Source organism: Balaenoptera physalus (genome assembly GCF_965194825.1).
Source record: "Balaenoptera physalus genome assembly, chromosome: 13".
Lineage (NCBI taxonomy): Eukaryota > Metazoa > Chordata > Mammalia > Artiodactyla > Balaenopteridae > Balaenoptera > Balaenoptera physalus.
Genome location: NC_138892.1, coordinates 4,621,541 through 4,641,430, shown reverse-complemented (window position 1 = coordinate 4,641,430; position 19,890 = coordinate 4,621,541). Strand labels below are relative to the sequence as shown.

At 59.8% G+C, this 19,890-nt stretch overlaps 1 protein-coding gene across 4 annotated transcripts in view; it reads right to left on the bottom strand.

Annotated features, from left to right (window-relative positions):
• Positions 1 to 1,244: 1,244 nt before the first annotated feature.
• The window catches only part of KIAA0930, a 40,981-nt gene continuing 22,335 nt past the window's right edge, over positions 1,245 to 19,890 (bottom strand). Inside the window, exons 1-10 of one of the 4 annotated variants that reach the window (XM_082420935.1) lie at positions 13,702 to 13,814; positions 13,447 to 13,598; positions 9,385 to 9,510; positions 9,207 to 9,284; positions 8,797 to 8,898; positions 7,404 to 7,544; positions 6,629 to 6,823; positions 3,667 to 3,884; positions 2,018 to 2,176; positions 1,245 to 1,661 (exon numbers count right to left, since the gene is read on the bottom strand). In XM_082420935.1, the coding sequence (XP_082277061.1) occupies positions 1,442 to 1,661; positions 2,018 to 2,176; positions 3,667 to 3,884; positions 6,629 to 6,823; positions 7,404 to 7,544; positions 8,797 to 8,898; positions 9,207 to 9,284; positions 9,385 to 9,510; positions 13,447 to 13,560 (1,353 nt within the window). In that variant the 5' untranslated portion in view covers positions 13,561 to 13,598; positions 13,702 to 13,814 and the 3' untranslated portion in view covers positions 1,245 to 1,441. Of the gene's footprint in view, positions 1,662 to 2,017; positions 2,177 to 3,662; positions 3,885 to 6,628; positions 6,824 to 7,403; positions 7,545 to 8,796; positions 8,899 to 9,206; positions 9,285 to 9,384; positions 9,511 to 13,446; positions 13,599 to 13,701; positions 13,815 to 19,890 lie in introns of those variants that run through there. The other 3 variants (XM_082420933.1, XM_082420934.1, XR_014252548.1) reach the window with 3 other exon arrangements.

The following is a 19,890-nucleotide window of genomic DNA, read 5'->3' as shown; positions in this document are numbered from 1 at the left end:
AGGTGGTATCAGCCCCATCTACAGGTGGGCAAACTGAGGCAGAATGAAATGCAGTAGCTCGCTTTTAATAACAGCATACAAAATCTGGAGAAGCCCGAAAGTAGTCCCCGGTTCCTGGAGCCCAGCGCAAACCCTCAGAACGCGCAGAATGGAAACGGACGGGAAAACAAGCCCCTCCTCCTCTCCCTCTTCTCCCCCAGAGGATCTCTAACCCTAGTACACCAGGAACCCTTCAAACAAACACTCCTGAGGACGCAAGCAAAACAGAGCAGCAGAGACCCAGATGACGGCTGACTCCCGTGGGCTGGGGAAACGCTTCTGTTCTTGAGGAGGCTCGCGGTTTTGAGAACAGCACAATGTGTCACCGTAGGTGGAAACGCTTCAAGCTGGAACGAGGTCTGACAAGCCACGTGGAAGCCAGTTCCCCTTTGCCTCAGTGACTGGTCTGAGAAATGGGACCAGCACGCCCAGTCAAAGGAAATGAGCTCTAGGAAACCAGGGAAGATGAAACACCCTGTCCCCTCCCCCGGCCCCAGGGGACGGAGGTTCTGCCTGGAACCTTCCTGGGAGAACGCAGACCCCTCCTCGCCCTTTGGCAGGGACCCCACCCTTCTCCTGTCTGGCTACCAAGCCCTCCCTCCTGCCCTCAGAACCCAAACTGTGCAGGCCACGCCAGCTGAGGCGCGGACGGGATGGCTGTCCCCGCGCTGGAGGGGTGTGTGTTGGTGATGATGCTCTTTGGCTGGAAGCAAAGGCCATGCTGGCAGGTGGGGGCCTGTCTGGGGCCGGGCACGGGGCGAGGTATTCCCAGCCCAGGGCAACACCATCAGACAGCCGTGTTCCCCGCTCCCCGCGGAAACCCATCTACAACCAGGAGTAAACGAGGGAGGACAGACGATCGGGACTAACTTGGACGCTGAAGGTCATCGGTACAGTGTCACAAAACCTGAAACCGCTGTTCCTTAAGTGCTGACAGTCTGACACACCGCGCGCCCCCAGCCAGTGGTCTGGGCCTGCTGTCTGTTGGGACGCGCACATCGGGTCCGTAGGGCTGCTGTCTGTCGGGACGCGCACATCGGGTCCGTAGGGCTGCTGTCTGTCGGGACGCGCACATCGGGTCCGTAGGGCTGCTGTCTGTCGGGACGCGCACATCGGGTCCGTAGGGCTGCTGTCTGTCGGGACGCGCACATCGGGTCCGTAGGGCTGCTGTCTGTCGGGACGCGCACATCGGGTCCGTAGGGCTGCTGTCTGTCGGGACGCACACATCGGGTCCGTAGGGCTGGACTCTTCTGGATGCTGGCTGCTCCTCGGCTCTCTCTTACGCCTCTTGGCATCTCTGGTCCTCTCTGGGTGCAGAGGGTTCTCCAGAGAAGGGCGGAGGGTGCCGGGTGGGTGGGCGCAGGGGCAGGAGCAGAGCCAGCGGGGAGGAGAACGAGGCACTTCAGTTTGGGCTGGTGTTGGTGGAGCTGGCCCCGGCCCCGGGAGTCGAGTGGTCCCGCCTGGCTCCGGCTGCGGCGCTGGGTGGTCCCGGAAGACCCCAGTGGCGGTGGGCAGGTAGGCACTTGGCAGCACCCCCAGGCCTGGGCAGGGCTGGAGGCTCCGCGTGGGCTCCGCACACGGCTAGGTCATCAGGATGGGCTTCTGCCGTACTTCCAGGATGTCTAGGGCGGCGGGGAAGACGTGGGCGGTCACACCTCCAGCGCTCCGTTTATGAAGGAAGCGCGCCACGTCGTTCGCGGGCGTTTTCTCTTCCAACCCTCGGGGAACTGCGGTGCTGTGACCACCCTCCATGCAGACGGGGAACGGATGCGCTTGGAGCAGCTGCACCGCCTGGCGAGGCCACGGGGAACGGGGCTCACGCGGGGACTCTGGAGCCACTGCCCGGCACCGCCCTGCGGCCCGCCAGCGAGAGAGCCGCCTCCCCCTCGACTAACGGGGTGGGCGCCAGAGCACGGCCCCAGGGGACACCTTCAGGGGCCATGGTTTTCCCAGAGGTCCCACGCAAAGTCAGAATTACCTGTTAAAATCCGGTGCAGCGGCAAAGTGACATAGGTTAAATGTGCATAAAGAAGGAAATTCCCGTCTGTTCTGTTCAGCTTCAGCCAGGACCCGACCAGGGAGCGCCCCGTGCCGGACAGGGACCGAGACCGCAGGTTGGTGGCGTTGTGCAGGTCGGCTGGAGGGGAGAAGGCCGGTCAGGCCCAGGCAGCGGGGAGGACACCTCCCGTTCCAGGTGGCTCCTCCCTCGCCCAGCTCGACCCTCTGCTGGGCGCCCCATCGCCCCGGCCTGCAACGCCCAGCGCCCCTGCCTGCCTATCCAGCCCGAGCCTACCCCTCAGGGCCCACCCCTCCGAGCTCCCCCTGACACCCCCTTCTCTGTCCTGGAGAGTCTCCTGTGTGGGGTCTGGCCCATCGCCACACTGTGTCACTTCGCTGCTCCCCTCTGCTACTGTCTGTCACTGGGAGGACATGGGGGTGAGGCTGGGATGACCTGTCACCGTCAGCCAATCTACGGGTCGCCCAGGAAGGCAGGCTGGGGGCTACGAGTGCTTTCCTGCTAGTTTGGAAGTTAGCCGAGGCGAGGAAGGCACTCGCCCAAGCTCACTCAAGAGCAGGTCGAGACCGGTGCCGGCGTCTCCTGGCCCTGGCCAGGGTCTCGTCCAGCAGGCCCTCTGCCTCTGGGTCCTGCCGGTCAGGACCGTTCAATGCCACAGCCCAGCTCCTCCAGACGGCTTCCTGCTGCTCTTCTGATGAACACGGACCCGCCGCCCCGCCGCACGGCCGGCTGACGGCGGGGCCCACGTGCACAGAGAGAGCAGTGGGAAGGCGCAGGCCGGCCGGGGGACACTGCAGACTGAGTGGGTGAGAACCAGGGCCTCTGCGACATCCGGGCCGAGACGCTCAGCGGGCCGCCAGACAGACAGGCCCGCGGGCTCGGGGAGGAGGGCAGGTGAGCCCTGAGGGGACCGCACAGAGCAAGGAGAGACCCTGAGGGACCGCCCCCCCCCCCCCAGGGTTCCAGAGCGACCAGAGAAGAAAAGCCAGGGAAGGGCTTCCCTGATGGCACAGTTGTTGAGAATCCGCCTGCCAATGCAGGGGACACGGGTTCGAGCCCTGGTCTGGGAAGATCCCACGTGCCGCGGAGCAACTAAGCCTGTGCGCCACAACTACTGAGCCTGCGCTCTAGAGCCTGTGAGCCACAACTACAGAGCCCACATGCCACAACTACTGAAGCCCGCACGCCTAGAGCCCATGCTTCGCAGCAAGAGAAGCCACGACAATGAGAAGCCCGCGCACCACAAGGAAGAGTAGTCCCCGCTCGCCGCAACTAAAGAAAGCTCGTGCGAAGCAACGAAGACCCAATGCAGCCATAAATAAATAAATAAATAAATAAATAAATTTATAAAAAAAAAAAAAGAAAAGCCAGGGAGGGAGGTGACAGCATGTGCACGCGGACCAGGGCGTTTCCCCCACCCGCTCGGCCAAACGGTCAGACCAGTGACGTCGGGAAGGCCCTGCACCCCTGAAATTAGTGCAGACCGCCAGCTGTGCCTCACACTCTGAGCGCTGAGAGCGCCGGGCTGGGGGCTCCTCTCGGTGGGCCTCTGTCTGTCTGTCTGTCCACGGCTCCACCCCCACCCGGGACGGCCGGCCCGCGGCACCTGCCGGCTCTCTAACTGCAGAGGAGGGGAGGAAGGAGCCCGGGGAGGGGCAGGGTCACCTCCCCCGTCATCCTCCCGGAAGAGCTCCTCGCTGTCGTTGGCCGAGTGAGACTTCTTCATCTCCGCCATGCGGCTCCGGGGCACCTTCCTCCTGAGGGACGGGGAGAAGAAGGCGGGCCGGTGGTTGCGCTCGGGCGTTGGGGGAGTGCTGAAGGAGGTCACCTGGGAACAAGGGGCGAGTCACCAGAGCGGCCCACCGACCCGGGGTCCCAGCGCCCACCCATCTCCCGCCTCGGATGACGAGGACACCCGCCCTGCCGGGGCCCGGCGGGCACTAGCCGCCAGCGCCGCCCCGGGAGGGACGGGGCTGCCCTCCTGTGGGCCTCAGACGCTGGTCAGAGGGTCGTCAGAGCCCAAAGCAAGCCTGGCTGCTGCCGCGGCACCGAACCTTCCCCACCACCCACGACGGGAACCGGCATCAGCCCATCTGACAAAGAAGAAACTAAGGCGGGACAGCGACCCTGACGTGCCCGAGGTCACCCAGCAGGATGGTGGCCACACCGGGTTGCAACCCAGGTCTTCTGCCCCTAAGGCCATGCTCTTCACCCTGATTTCTTCTTTCGGCTACCATGTCCCATCCCCCCTCTCTCCCAGCATCCTTTCATAGATGTGCAGTGGCCAAGCGGTCCATGCTTCCATCTCCTCCTCTCCTCTCTTCCAGCCACACTGCCACTCACCAACCATTCTCCACACCCACTCAGGGCAGCACTAAGGACAGACAGGCACGTGACAGTGGTCCCTGCCCTCAAGGAGCTCACAGTCTGCTGGGGGCAAGAGACCCAAAAGTGACAACTACAGACCGAATGTTGGTTGTTGAGACAGAAAAAGGGAAGCACAGGATACAGGGGAGCACAGAGGCAAAAGGAATCAACAGCCTGGGAAATCAGGAAAGGCTTCCTGGAGGAGATGCCGCTCGAGCTGGGTCTTGAAGGACGAGTAGGAGTTCGCTAGGTGAAGAAGGGGGGGAAGGGCGTTCCAGGCAGAGGGAACGTGGCCCATCTCCTCCCTCCTCCCCATGCAAACAAGAATCTGAGGAACAAGATGAGCTGGGACTGAGACTTCGGGAGCCCCATCAGCCTCCTCGTCATGGCTCCGACATCCACCAGAGTCCCGGCGGCCGCTGGGCTCCAGAAGGTCCTCCCACAATCCAGGGAAGGTTTTTAAAAGATAAAAAACAAACACCAGAAACCACAATACACACAGAGTCTGCATTTGTCATGCACTGGTTACAAACAACCCCTCTGGAAAAGGGAAGGGACAAGCGACAGTGAGCACAGAGGTGGAGGGGGCCCATGCAGTCCTGGGAGGTCAGGGCCTGCCACTGACAGCTGCGTGACCCTGGCAAGCCCCTCCCCTTGACCCCAGGCCTCCCTGCTACTATGGGCCAGGGACTTTCCCAGGCACCGTCTCCTTCACCCCCGCAGCCACCCTGAGCGAGAAAGATCATCACCCCCATTTGACAGATGGAAAATCAAGGCCCGGGCAGGTCTAGTAACCTATCTGTGGTCACTCAGCAAACAAGTGGCTGGAACTGGCACCCAGGTTTGTCCGGCCCAAGCCCAGGCCACGTCTTCACAAGGGGTTTCACATACACATTCATTAGGGCCTCAGTGGGCAATTTAGGACCAAGGAGAAGAACAAGGCTCCTTATCTCAACTGTAAACCACCTCTATTCCCAAGACAACAGAGGCCCCTGCCTGGAATTCTCACCGATCATCACAAAAAAGAGCATTTATTGCTTCTGTTCTGCTTATAAAACACATTCATTGCAGAAACTTCAAAGCAAAAAAAGACAAACAAAGAAGGAAAACCGCCATCTGACTACCTGGAGATGTGCAAGGTGAACGTAATTTTACAGAATTAAAAGTATCGCAAGTATGCGCTCCCCCGTCTCGGGCACGCCAGCAGTGATGCGTGACTTACACGCTCGGAAGCCATTTTCCCAAGCAGATCAGCAGCCGTCCCCACAGCGGCTGGAACCTGAGGGCCCCATCTGATGTTCAGCGGCTCCTCTGAGCCCCCAACACCTCAGGAGGCAGGTGTTTTCACCCCGTTTCTGGATGAGCAAACTGAGGCTCAGGAGAAGAGACCGGTCCCAGGTCACGCAAGCAGCAGCACCCGGATTCCAGCCCCCCAGCAGCCCCTCTCCTGGAGGTGCCCCCAGTGCCCTGTCTTCATCCAAGACGCCCAGCTCCGAGCAGCCCCCTCTGAAGACCCAACTGGGGCAAAGCAGCCAGTGGGCTGGAGACTTTCCCCTGCCTGAGCCCTGGGGCCCCCTGGAGGCTCCACGAATAAAGCTGCCACTGACCTCAGCTTCCCACCCCTGGGGAAGGACAGTGGCCTAGAAAGAGCAGGGCTCAAAGGCTCGGTGCTGTCACACGAGAGCCACGTGACCTGGGACAGGGCAAGTAAATCGGGCAAGCCTGGGTCCCCAGGCCTGCAGACAGGAAAGCTCAGGCCCACCCACGGGCTGCTGGCGGCCTCCCAGCAGTTCAGGTGCACAACACCTTGTAAACAAGTGGCCGGGGCAGAGAGAAGAGCTGGGTGGCCCCAGGGCCTCTGCGCCCCGGCGGATCCTGCTGGAGCAGGAGGGGAGGCTCGCTCCTCATCACCCCTGTCTCACCCTCCGGGAAGGCGGGTCACGTGCCCACACTCGCCCAGCAGGTCCACTGAGGCAGGCGCCAGGACCCTGGAGACTGAGCCCCGCTGCAGCGGCAGCTCAGGGCCCAGGCAATAACCTGCTGTGCGACGCTGGGCAAGTCACCTGCCCTCTCTGAGCCTCGGCCTCCTCCCCAGAAGGCTGGGGGCGATGACACCTACCTCAGCGGGGGCTGTAAGGGTCAGGGAGACGGTGGGAAGCAGATCTGAGGGGCGGGAGGCCCCTCCCCGAGCTGCGCGGCCCTTACCCGCTCGTGCATGGGCGAAGCCGGGCTGGAGTCCTCTTCGGTCCCGCAGGGGGACGTGTCACCGGTGGACACACGGCTGACCGCCATCTCAGCGTGGCCCTTGCCCTGTGGCCCCTTCATGCGCACAAACTCCATGTTGTTGTACTTGTAGAAGCCAAAGGACATCTTCTGCGCCATGCGGGCCGCCACACTCACCTGCGGACGGGTGGGAGAGGGCCTGAGCCAGGCAGGTCGGGACGCCCGCTCCCTGGGGGCACGAGCAGCCCCTGAGCACTGCCAGCCCACCTCCAGGCGGACCGAGCCCCGGCTGACCCGGGCTCGCCCACAAGGCAGGGCGGTGCCGGGGCGCTAGGGATCCCTGGCTGATGCCCCTCTCAGCCCGATGACCATGCCCCACGCAGGGCCAGCACAGGCCGGGAAGAGAGCCCCAGCCCAGTGGGACCTGAGACCACCTCCCCCGTCCCTTCCTCCCAGGCTCCGGAGAGAGGACGTCCTCGGGACCGCGCTCAGCTGCGGGCGAGCGGCCCGCCCACCTGGACTCCTCTCCCCTCAGTTCAGTCAAGCAGGGGCCAATCCCAGGAGGGTCTTCCCTCGGGGGCCGGAGTGGGCCGGAGTGGGCCGAGGCGTGCTGTAGAGAGCACAACACAACCGCCTAAGGGGGCTCCAGGGGGCTGCGGTGCTCCGAGGAGGGGCAGGTGCAGCTCCGAGCCGGGCGAGGGCAGAAGGGGGCCTGGGGGGTGCCCGCCCCTGGGCCCTGCGCCCGCCCTGCACTCACGCGGTTGTCGTACACCTTCTTGAGCGCCTCGTAGCGGATGGAGCCCTGAAAGATGACCCCTTGGAACGTGTTGGTTTTGTCACTGGCCACCAGCTCAACACAGACCATCTCTCCTTCGCCCACGGTCATGTCGCAGAACACCTGGGGTGGGGCACGAGGCCGAGACTGGTTCATCACCTGCCAGCTGCCACCACCCAACCGCAGCCCGGCTCCCGGCCCAGCACCCTCTCACTGGCCCAGGGCGGACTGCTCAGGAACTCCCACTTTGCAGGTGGGAACGCTGAGCCACAGACCTCAGGGTATTTGCTCAAGGCCCCCCACGGCTCCACCAAGACCAGCACAGGAAGGCGGACAGGCTACCGCGGGGCGGGGGCAGCTACAAGGGGGTGGGGTTGATAACAGTGACTCTGGGACCGGAAGAGGACGCACCCGCCATAGCCACTGGAAGGACACTGCCTCCATCACTCTTCCTCACGCCAGGGAGTTAAACGGTCCACGGGGACCATCTGGCCCGCTTTCTAGGATCTCTTCCACCCCGGCTGTGGGCGCTCGGCCCACCCGCCCCAAGCTTCACGGCTCGCGTGCAGGCACCAGCTCAGGAGCCCGACGGACGGACCGCCCGACCGCCGGGGTGGCCTGCGGGGGACTCCACACCCCGCCCCTGCTCGAGTCACCGCTCCCGGGGGCCGGGGTACAGGCCGAGCTCTGAGGTCATACAGACTGAGGTTCAAATCTCAGCTCTGCCACGGACGAGCCGTGTGAGCCTGAGATGCCTCAACACACCAACCCAATCGAGAAGAGCCCTGAAATACAGGCCCCCTTCTTCCTGAGTCCTCCCATGGCCCCGACCCCCTCCGGTGGGTACCGGCACCGCTGCCAGGGCCTCGACAGGGGAGGGTGGCTGGACAGGGGCTGGCAGGGTCGCAGGTGGGACGCAGCTGGGTCCCTGGCAGCCCACACTTCCCAGTCAAGTCACCTGCCTTGGGCCCCAGTGTTCCCAACTTTAAAATAGAAGCTTGGTCCACATGACTTCTAGAGCCCCAGCCATCTTGGACATCCTAGGGTCCCAAGGTGTGGAGGCCCTGATTCAGAGTTTAAGGGCCATTAACAATGATTCCTCCTGCCTGGGAAGCACTCTCTATAGGCGTTTACGACGCATTCTCCCATTATTCATGAGCTCTTTGATCTTTCAACCCTGGTGCCCATTTTACAGATGAGAAAACCGAGGCTCTGAGCCAGGTGAACTCACTTGCCCCGAGTCAAACAGCAGGAAGAGCGGGAGCCCAGCCCAGCGCCCACGGCCTTTCTGAAGGCATGTGAGGCCTGAGGGAAAAGCGTCTCGTATTCCCTCGCATTCCCTGATGAGGGGGAACTAGAGGGAGACAGAGCCCACCTCCTCGAAGCTGTCGATCATGAAGAAGATGTTGGGGTAGCTGATCTTGGATTCTTCCCCTTTGCTGTCCATGGGATGTTTACTGGGGGATGCGAACACTTGCTGAAAGAAAGGAGATGCGAAGGACTGAGTGGGGCCCCGGCCCTGCACCCAGACCCGGAGCCACTCAGTGGGGTGGGGTGTGCTGCCCAAGGCACAGGTCACCGCGGTCACACTGCCCAGGGCCAGGCCACGCTCAGGGTTGCCACTCGGGAGGAAGCCGTCTGGGATGACTGGTTCAGTGCTCCTGAGCAGGACACAGGCCCCCGGGGGCTGAATGGATTTCTGGAGCCAGACGCTCACCTCGCGGCAGGGAAGGGAGGAGGAGGACTTGCCTCCCAAAATAAACACGGGGCGGCCAGAGGGCTCACCTGGGATTTCTTCTTATGGATGTGGATGTCGCCCCCATCAGCTCGTGTGCACACAGCGCACGTCACCACGTAGTCCAGCTGGAAGAGAGCGCAGGACGGGGCTGTGGAGGGGTCTGCTGTCCCTCGGCGCCTTCTGACAGCCCCCCTCCCGCAGCCCCGCCCCGCGGCAGCCCCGTACCTTCTGCAGGATGAGGTTCAGGCAGACGCTCTCCTCCCAGTCGATGTCAGGGTCTCCGAGGCCCGGCAGCTTCTTGGAGTCCCGCCGGTACACCTCCACCTCCACCTCGGGCTCGGCCTCGGCCAGCTGCGAGGCCCAGGGCGGAAGTGAGTCCCAGCCCCACGGGGGCACCTTCTCCCTCACCACTGCACCCGCCAGGTGTTCACGCAGATGTGGGCTCCAACCTTACTCCTGGGCCCTCTAGCGATGCGACCCAGAGTTCACCAAGAACTCAGCCTCCAAGGTCGTCCCTCAGGCCCTGCAGCGGGTGGGGGGGGTCCCAGCATCCTGTGCTGCCCACGCTGCTGCTCCTCGCCTCGCCTACAGGCGGCCCGTCCACCCAGCCACCCTCCACCACTGGCCGAGCGCAGGCAGCCCTGGGGTTGCTATGGTGACCGGGTGCCGCTAGGCTGCAGGATGAGGAGGGGGCCGGAGGCAGCCCGGGCTTGCCGCAGAGAACCCGCAGCGCGCAGGCGCTGCGGCAGGGCCCGCAGCACGCCTGCCAGGGGCTTGCCTTTCTGTTCCTTTGAGCAGTGCGGGCAGAGAAGCTGCCTGGGAACGGCTGTGTGGTCTCCCCACTCCCCCTCCCTGCCCACCTCGCACCCCCAGGCCTGTGGGGTCTCCCCACATCGCTGCCCGCCGGCTGCCTTCCAAACACTACCGGCAGATGTGACACGGCCCACCCCGGCAGGGCGCCGTCATGTGTGCGCCTGACACGCCCCTCCCGCTCTGTGTGTGCCGGTCCCTCCACACGAATGTCCTCAGTCCACCGCCGTCCCCTCTCGCTGTCCTACAACATTCCAGCCAGATGTCATCTCCTCCTCTTTGTGGGTCCCCAGACACCCACACTCTTCCCACCATCACAGCACCGACGGCTCCACGTGTCACTGGCCACGCTGTCTGTCAGTCCCAACAGACTGTGGGCTCCCCGAGGGCCGGGCCAAGTCTGAGTCATTCTGTGCTCCCAGTGCTGGGAGAGAGGCATCTGTACAGAGCCCACGGCAGGTGTTCGATGGAACATTCCAGCACATGAACAGCTAGACTGCCACACGCTCCCATGGACTCAGGCTCCCCTCCGACCTCAACACCCCCCAACCTTCAGGAGAGCTCACACGTGGCCCCGGGCCTCCTGCTCCAAACTCCTCCGTCCTGAGTCCAGGGTTCTTTCCCCACGAGAAAGAGCCATCGTCTGCCCATTCCTTTCGCCTCCCTTCCCGGCCGCTCTGGGAACACGCAGACCTGACCTCTCCCTGTTCCCGCCTGCCCGCCTGGAGAATTCAAGGCCAAGTCGGGCTAAGAAAACCCTCCCTGACTAGAGCCGGGGCCTCTCCAGGCACCGAAACCCAAGGCACAGCTGAGAGCCTCAGATGTGCCCAGTCCTTACTGGAGCCTCTGGTCTCCCTGCCTTCGAGAAAACACCAAGATTTTGCAAAAAAAAAAACCCATCATCTGCAATCTGAACCCCAGCAGATGCCAACAGGCCGGAGAGGTGGGGGACAGAAGTCGGAGGCCACAGCCCTGCTGCCTCCCGGCTGTTTGCCCTCAGGCAGATGCTCCCTGGCTCCAGTCTCCTCGCTGGCGAACCGTGGAGGCAGCAGTGCCTGCACCCCCAGGGCCGCGCCGAGGACAGAGGAGAGCGTGCCCATAACGGGAGTCGCCAGCTCCGAGGCTCCCAAGCCTCTCACCACCCTCTGCCAGGGGACTCGTGTGGTCACATCACCCACACCTCTGGCCCCCCAGGTGTGTGCGATGGGACGGCCTTAACCCGGCCCCCTTTTCCAGGAGAGGCTGAGCCCTAGAGAGGAGCTGACTTGACTAGGTTACAAGGCCAGTTGGGGGAGACAATGCTGGCCTGGAAGGGCGGGTGTGACCAGGGACCTTGGGCCAGGCTCCCGAAGGTGCTCAACTCAGGATCTCTCCACCAATACCTGCCCCCAAATTCCACCCCTTCATCCCTCCCAGGGCTCCCCCAGCCCACACTGAGTGTGGCTCAGGTCCCACCCAGCACCAAGGCCGTGCAGGCGAGGCCTGTGCCACAGCCTCTGGTCACCAGATCCAATGGCCCGTCCCCCTTCTCGTCCTGCATCCCCACGCCCGCCCACTTCTGGAGCCCTCCACCTCTCCAGCCAGTCGCTCAAGGTCTCCAGCTGGTCCCTCCCATGCCAGGCTGGCTCAGGGCTCTGTCCTAGGCCTCGTTGTTACTCCCCCAAGGCTCCCTCCTCTTCCCATGCCATCTTGGTGCCCATGGTCCCAAATCTGTAGCTCCTCCCTGACCTCTCTGCTCAGTTTCAGACAGGAAACCCACTGCCTGGAAGACGCTGCCATCTGGATGTCCCACAGGCACCTGCGACTCAACCCGTCCAACACCTGCCCTCCTCCTGTGTCCTCTCCAGATTCACCCCAGGCCCAAGCCAGAGACCTGGCTGCCAGGCCGAGTCTCCCCTCCGCCCCACATTCAATCACCTGAAGCCCTGCTAGTTAAGCCCACTTCCTGGACCTTCCTCGGAGCTGACCCCTCCTCCACACCCCTCCCTCCCCCCGGCTCGGCCCACCACCGGCAGCTCCTCACGTCTACTTTGACCCCCTCCAGCCCTTCCTCCGCCTATGCCCGAGAGCCTGCTAAATGGAACTCTGACCACGTCCCCTTCCTCGGTTTATCAGGCTCAGTGGTTTCCTAGGGCTCTGGGGATAAAACCCAAATTCCTGGGCATGACCCTCAGTGCCCACGTGATCTGGCCCCGCCCACCTGACGTGCCGGGTTCCACCTTTCTACACCCAGCCACACAGACCACTGGCAACCACCTGCACGCACGGGGCTGCTACGTGCTCAGACCCACAGCTTGGCCATCAGCCCCTCTGCTGCGGAGCACCTTTTCCTTCCCTTCCAGACTCACCTCACCCAGGTGGCCTCTGCTGACCACGCCCCTCCCTTCTGGTCACTAGAGTTGCCACACTGTGTTGGCTCCACGTGATGCACTTCAGGCTCCCAGTGCCCACTGGCCCCAGTGACAACACAGCCACACAGCCAGCTGCTGCAGACACCAGATGGACACCAGAGGACCCTGGCCCACCCCTGGGCCTTCCTGCACGACACGCAGCCCGGCCAGACCAGCCATATGGCTGCCGGCATGCAAGCCACCGTGCCTCCTTTGCAGCGGGCACCAGGCCTGTCCATCTGCAGAAAACCCATCACACGTCAGCTCAAAGAGCAGGCACACGGTAGGGAAGGCACAAGCCCCAGGTAACGAGCCCCGGCCCGGGGTTGCAGGCCCTGCGGTGGGCACGCTGCAAAGACCTGCCTCCACGGCCCTCCCGTTTCTGTGTATTTAAAGGGAAGCAATGTGTTTCCATGTTTGGCATACAGGTTGCTTAAACATTTTACAAAATACTAAATAAAGCTTCTGAAAAACATTCAAAGTCTGTTCCATCAACTGCTCTGCACAAACTTAGCAGATGAAACACCTGAGGCGACTCATTTCACCTGTGAGCCCTCGGCTTCCTCTTCTGTAAAAAGGGGATAATAACCCCTGCCCTGCTGAGTCGCTGGGAAGACACAACGAGACCGGGAGGCAGGGAGCTCAGCACCGTGTCGGGTGCGTGGTGAGGGCTCAGGGGCTGGTAGGCACCAGCATCATCACCAAGCCGGCTCAACTGCCCGCAGCCAGGGAGGGCCGCAGCCCGCTGGCGTCAAAATCTTTGCTCCCCCATTTATTTACTAATTATGAGATGCTGGCCAAATCACCCAGCCTCTGTCCGTGTTTCCTCCAAGGTACTACAGTGATAATAATCGCTGCTTTCCAGGGTCGTGGTGAAGATTAATAATGATGTCTATCGACACAAGCCCAGCGCATCCGGCCACCGGACGCGGGTGTGGCCCTCCCCGCACAGTTCCCGGCGCCTGGCAGGTGCTAAATGAACACCATGTTCCCCTCTTGACTCGCACAAGGACTGCAGGGAGGCCCCTCTCTCACACCAAGAGCAGACCTCCAGGGAGGCTTGGTCGGGCCCCGAGGGGCCACTCACCTTCCGCCCGTCGACGGCGCCCTCGCTGCCCACGTACGCCAGCTTCCGGCGCACGTAGAAGAGCATGTCGTCCTGCCGCGGAGCCCACTTCTCCATGAAGTAGGTAGAGAACATCCAAGTCCAGAAGACGATGCGGTCATCCTTGAAGCACCCTGCACAGGGAGGCCAGAGAGGAGTGAGGAAGGATGGGTCAACCTGGCCCCAGCCCCGTGACCTTGGCCGAGCCCGGGCCCTGTCCCCCACCCCGCCCCTGACCTGTGTTTCTGGTCAGAAAGCGGCCAGGGCTCTGTGATGTTCAGAGCCCCCTTTTCCCTCACACCCCACCATGGGGCACCCAAAGAGGCTCAAGGCCACCTCCCGGGAGGCCCCCTTCCTCCACCCAGCGGTGGCCCGAGACCCCCCCCACGGCACAGCGGACTCCAGCCTGTGGATGAATCAGCAGCTTCGGTGGGGAAGGAAAGACGGAATCAGAGGGAATGTCTTGGGCAGGCTGTCTGGCTGGGAGCCGGAAGGGCTTAGGAGGGGAGATCTGTCAGGCAGGCACCTCCCTCCCCCCATCCCCACCCCAGGCTGCGGCAGCTCCCACGGAGAATCCGACTTAAAGGAACAGCTGCCCCTTTGCCAACCACTCTCAGCTGCAGACAGGAAGCAGGGAGGACGTCCACCCCTACCCTCACCCCGGCACCACGGAGCCTTTCGGCATGCCAGACTGACTCTTCTTTTTATTACAAGCAGGATTTCTTTATGATAAATCTTTATGGTACTCTTTCCCACACAAGGAGAAAACGCCCACAGGCTCTGGTAGGAAGGACTGAGTTTCCACTCCAGCTCTGTGCTTGCCATGCGACAGCGGGCAAGCATCGCAGCCTCTCTGACCCCCAGGTTTCTGGGGGTGAACACAGACTGAGACCATGGGCGTGGAGAGCCCGCGCCTGGCACGGAGTGGGACCCACAAAGGCAGGTGTCTAGACAGATCCGACAAAATTCCAAGATATGCTGCAGAGCTATTTCTTAGAAACCCAAGATATTAAATTGCTCCTGGTTTCTTTCTCTTCTCCGGAAACTACTTTACCACCGTGACTGAGTCCTCGCACTTGGGTGCTGGAAGGACCTGACCTAACCCAACCTTGGAGGCGGGAACCTGGGGGCCGCTGATGCGGGGCTCTCCCTTGTCCTCACAGGCGGTGCAGGGACTGGCCAGGCCCCCTGACTTGCAGCTCATGCCCCCTCCTCCGGGGAGTCTGCCATCAGGCTCTGGAAGACTGAGCCGCAGGCAGAAAACCCCAGCCTTTGCTTACGTCACCATGACCAGAGACCCAGGCTCCACACCAGCTCCTGCCCTCTGCCCTCTGCCGGGCTGCCACGGGCAGTCTGCAGCCCACCCGCTCCCACGCCCTGCCTGGCTCCCATGCGAGGGAAAAAGAAGGGGCCTCATCAGTCAGGCGTCCAGGTCAGCGAGCCTGATTAAGACAAAGGCCACCCGTCAGCCTTGGGGGCAAAGGCTGGGAGAGGCCGCAGGACTGACAGCGGCATCCCCAAGCTGGCAGGCACCAGGTGGAATGTAGCTGTCCACATCATTCTGCATCACCGCCCTGACATTCCTGCCACACCTTTATGACAGGCAACGCCCAATTCACGCCCTTACAGATCCCTACAAAATTAAGCAAAGGGGCCGTGTTATTCCAAACAAAACAGGAACTCCCCCGTGACTTTGTTTACTCTCAGCTCCCTCTGAGCCCAAAGCCCAGCAGAAGGCCTATCAGGCGAAATGCTCAAAGACTGCCCATGCCGACTGCTTCCTGGTCCCGCGGGGGATACAGAAGCAGCTCTGGTCGTGACAAGCAGTGGGTCAGGTCTCCAATCCCCACCACCTGCCACAGCGAAGTACAAGTTCACCATCAGCATCACTCAGGATCAAGCACTGCCCCCCTCGGGCGGCACTCTCTTTTTATTCTGCAAGCAGAAGGAGCCTGATGGTACCTCGGGCACCCAGATGGCTACGATTTGTTACACATTTGCCATGTTGAGTGAGCACCAGGTAGAGCTATGCAGATCATCTCACTAAACTCTGCCTGCATTCTGTTATGACTACTGCCCCGTTTCACAGAAGCAGCTGACTCTCAAGAGGTTAAAAAGGAGCCCAAGATCACAGAGTTAGAAACCGCCAAGTCCTCAGACCTGTCAGACCCCCACGTTGAGATTCTTGGAAAATGCTGGACCCAGATAATGAATGCAAAGCGCTTAGCAGGCAGCTGGCAACCCCGGGAGAGCGATGAGGGAGGGGCTCTGGGGTTGGGGGAAGATGCAGGGTTTGCGTGCAGGAGTGGAGTGCTGGAGGTGGCACAAAATACATGCCACTGTCTTCTCTAGGATTCCACGTGCCGCCAGGCCTGGCGGGGGCCACACGAGGGGTCCCATGTCCCTGCTTTAAATGCTGAAAAATCACTTTCTTCACTGCTCACCCGGCCCGGTTAGTGAGGGAGTCTGCGGGTCCCGAGAGTCTGAAGCAGACTGCCTGCCAGTACTTCCTCCTAACGCGAAGGCTCAGCTCACACCGGGGCTGCTGGGGCCCAGCCCGAAGGTCACCCTGGGCCGGCTGCCCCCGCCTCGACGGGCCACTCCCAAACAACCTCTCAGAGGGGACCAGCCCACCCCCCGTACACTTCCAGCCCACATGGCCATCAGAAAGTCCCCCTCACTGCCAGCCTCCCACCCGGGCTGGTGCCATCACCCCTAGAATGCACTGGTTGCCCCTTCCACTCCCACCCGACAGTCTGCCCTCCACACCACAGCCACAGGATCTTTATTTAAAGATCGTTCCCTGCCCCCCTTAGAACCTTCCCAAGGAATTCGAAATAAAAGCCAAAGTTCTGAGAAAGCTCTCCATGACAGCCCCTCCCCGTGCTGCTGCTGGCCCCTCCCCCTCCGATTCTCTGCCCCCGTGCCTTTGCACAGGCGTCTCCTTCCTGTCATTCCAGCTGCAGCTTAGACGACTCTCACCTCTTCAGAGAGCCTCTCTGGACACCACATTAAATGTGGCCCAAGGGGCTTCCCTGTCACATCACCTTGTTTTACTGCCATCATCACCACTGGTGTTTCATATCTGTTTGCTGTCTGTCCCCCACTGCATGAAAGCATCTCAGGAGGAGGGACTTGTGTGGATGACCGTCAGATTTCAGTGCCCAGAGCAGAGCCAGGCACACAGCAGGCACTCAATAAATGCTGTGTGAATAAATGCGTGGTCCCAAGTGAACAGGAAGCAGGTTCAGTGAGGGGGGTGACTTGCCCAGGTGACCACAGCAGGGACGTGGCCCAGCCGCGGTCCACCTGAGGCCTGGGTGCCCCACGCAGGACACAGGGCGTGGACTTGCCACTTTATCTCAGTCACAAGGGCCCTGACTTAGAAAGAGCTTCCGAAGACGCCCCAAACACCACACGACACAAGGGCTGAAGCCCCCTCACTTAGCTCGCCCAGGCCTCAGAGCAATGGCTCCACAGGCAGGTGGGCCTGTCACGTGTGCTAAGAAGACCCCTGGGCGTCCGGACAGGGCCCACCCCGACCCCGCCTTCCTGAGCACCTGCAGCCCCTGCGCGCCCGGCAGGTGTGGGTTGGGAGACCCAGCGCCAACACGCTCCGAAAGGAACGGGGGGCTAGACGTTCGCTGTCGGCTGTGGACACCACACAGATGTTATCATTAGCGTAACTACTTCAGTACCAATGACAAACTCAGGAGGAAGAAACTCTACTCTCTCAGGGAAACCCCACGCACCTGCCTCTCTCACCCATGAGGTGGGGAGAGGCCTGCCAGAACCATCGCCAGGACCAGCCATGGGCACCACACCCAGAGATGCTGCCAGAACAGACACGCAGACCACGGCCACACCCAGGACACCCAGTTTAAAGCCAGAAGGGAAATCGCAAAGGTCAAGAGCTGCCCCCGACCCCGAACACTCAAAATTCCCCTTATGCCCAAGAGAAGCATGGCTGAAATCAAAAGGAACATGAAAACCAGGGGAGGGAAATTCACAATAAATAACTAATGTCCATGTAATAAAGAATTCACGGGGCTTCCCTGGTGGTGCAGTGGTTAAGAATCCACCTGCCAGTGCAGGGGACACAGGTTTGAGCCCTGGTCCGGGAAGATCCCACATGCTGCGGAGCAACTAAGCCCGTGCACCACAACTACTGAGGCTGTGCTCTAGAGCCCGCGAGCCACAACTACTGAGCCCGCGTGCCACAACTACTGAAGCTTGTGTGCCACAACTACTGAAGCCCGTGTGCCTAGAGCCCGTGCTCCGCAACAAGAGAAGCCACTGCAATGAGAAGCCCGCGGACCGCAACGAAGAGTAGCCCCCGCTTGCTGCAGCTAGAGAAAAGCCTGCACAGCAATGAAGACCCAACGCAGCCTAAATAAATAAACAAACAAACCAAAAAAATAAAAAAAATAAAGAATTCACATCATAGCAAGTTATGAAAGAAAATGCATAAGACCCCAATAGATAAATGGGTAAAACACCAAAACAGGTAACTACCAAAAAGGAAACATAACCACTTAACAAAAATGTGGGAAAATATAAATCTCACTAGTAATTAAAAATTCACATTGAAAGAACAAGTTGTCGTTTGTGTTTTTTTGGCCACGCCCCGCAGCCTGCAGGATCTTTGTTCCCCAACCAGGGATTGAATCCAGGACTTCGGCAGTGAAAGCATGAAGTCTTAACCACTGGACCACCAGGGAATTCCCCAAGTTGTCACTTTTAAGAAGGCAAATTTGGTATTTTAAAAATACCACTTAGGGGCTTCCCTGGTGGCGCAGTGGTTGAGAGTCTGCCTGCCAATGCAGGGGACACGGGTTCGAGCCCTGGGCTGGGAAGATCCCACATGCCGTGGAGCAACTGGGCCTGTGAGCCACAACTACTGAGCCTGCGCATCTGGAGCCTGTGCTCCGCAACAAGAGAGGCCGCGACAGTGAGAGGCCCGCGCACCGCGATGAAGAGTGGCCCCCCCTCGCCACAACTAAAGAAAGCCCTCGCACAGAAACGAAGACCCAACACAGTCAAAAATAAATTAATTAATTAAAAAAAAATACCACTTAGGACTTCCCTGGTGGTGCAGTGGTTAAGAATCTGCCTGCCGATGCAGGGGATATGGGTTCAAGCCCTGGTCCGGGAAGATCCCACATGCTGCGGAGCAACTAAGCCCGTGTGCCACAACTACTGAGCCTGTGCTCTAGAGCCTGCAAGCCACAACTACTGAGCCCATGTGCCACAACTACTGAAGCCCGTGTGCCACAACTATTGAAGCCCGCGTGCCTAGAGCCCGTGCTCTGCAACAGGAGAAGCCACTGCAATGAGAAGCCCACACACCACAAGGAAGAGTAGCCCCCGCTCGCTGCTACTAGAGAAAGCCCGCATGCAGCAACGAAGACACAACACAGCCAAAAACAATAAATAAATAAATAAATAATTTTTAAAAAAGGAAGAGTGCAAAAAGAAAAAAAAATACCACTTAGGAAAACTGGCAGATTCTACAAAGTTAAACACATATTTACCAGTGATTCAGCCATTACCAGGTACTTGCCCAAGAGAAATGAAGCATGTGTCTGGCACAGACACTGGTATACAAGTGTTCACAGACACTTTGTTCCTAGTAAACCCAAACTGGAAACCTGGAGAAGGTACACGTGAAACGTGACATAGCCACTCAATGTTACTGGCTGCAATAAGAACAAACTACTGATCCACACTGCCCTACAGATAAATCTCAAAATCATCATGCTGAGTGAAAGGAGTCAGGCATAAAAAAAGCTACACACTGAAAGACCACATTCATATGACGTTTCAGAAAAGGCAAAACTATAGTGACAGAAAGCAGACTGGTAGTTGCCCCAAAACGTTCTGTTTCTGGTGGTGCTTTCACAACCATCAAAACTCATCCAATTACTTACTTTACATGGACACAGTTTACTTTACATAAATTATACTCCAATAAAGTTGATAAAAAGTTATGACAGCCAAAGCTGGCAAGAGTACATTGAACTGGGAACTCTCATACATGGCTAGAGAACAAAAATCACTATATCCTTTGTGAAAAGCAAATGAGCATTTTCCTGCTTCTATGACTCTATCTTATGGAAAAGAAAAAATAGGAGTAAAGTAAGTAAATGCCTTATGCACAAAGACATTCCCTCTGTATTAATGAGAGCAAATAATGTAACAACAATAATCATAATAAGGAAGGAGAAAAAGAAAATAATATTCTGCAATTATTGACATTTAATCTAGGTAAATTATGCTGTATGTACTAAATCTAATCTCCATCAGTCTTTTTTTTTTTTTAATAAATTTATTTATTTATTTATTTATTTATGGCTGTGTTGGGTCTTCGTTTCTGTGCGAGGGCTCTCCCCAGTTGCGGCAAGCTGGGGCCACTCTTCATCGCGG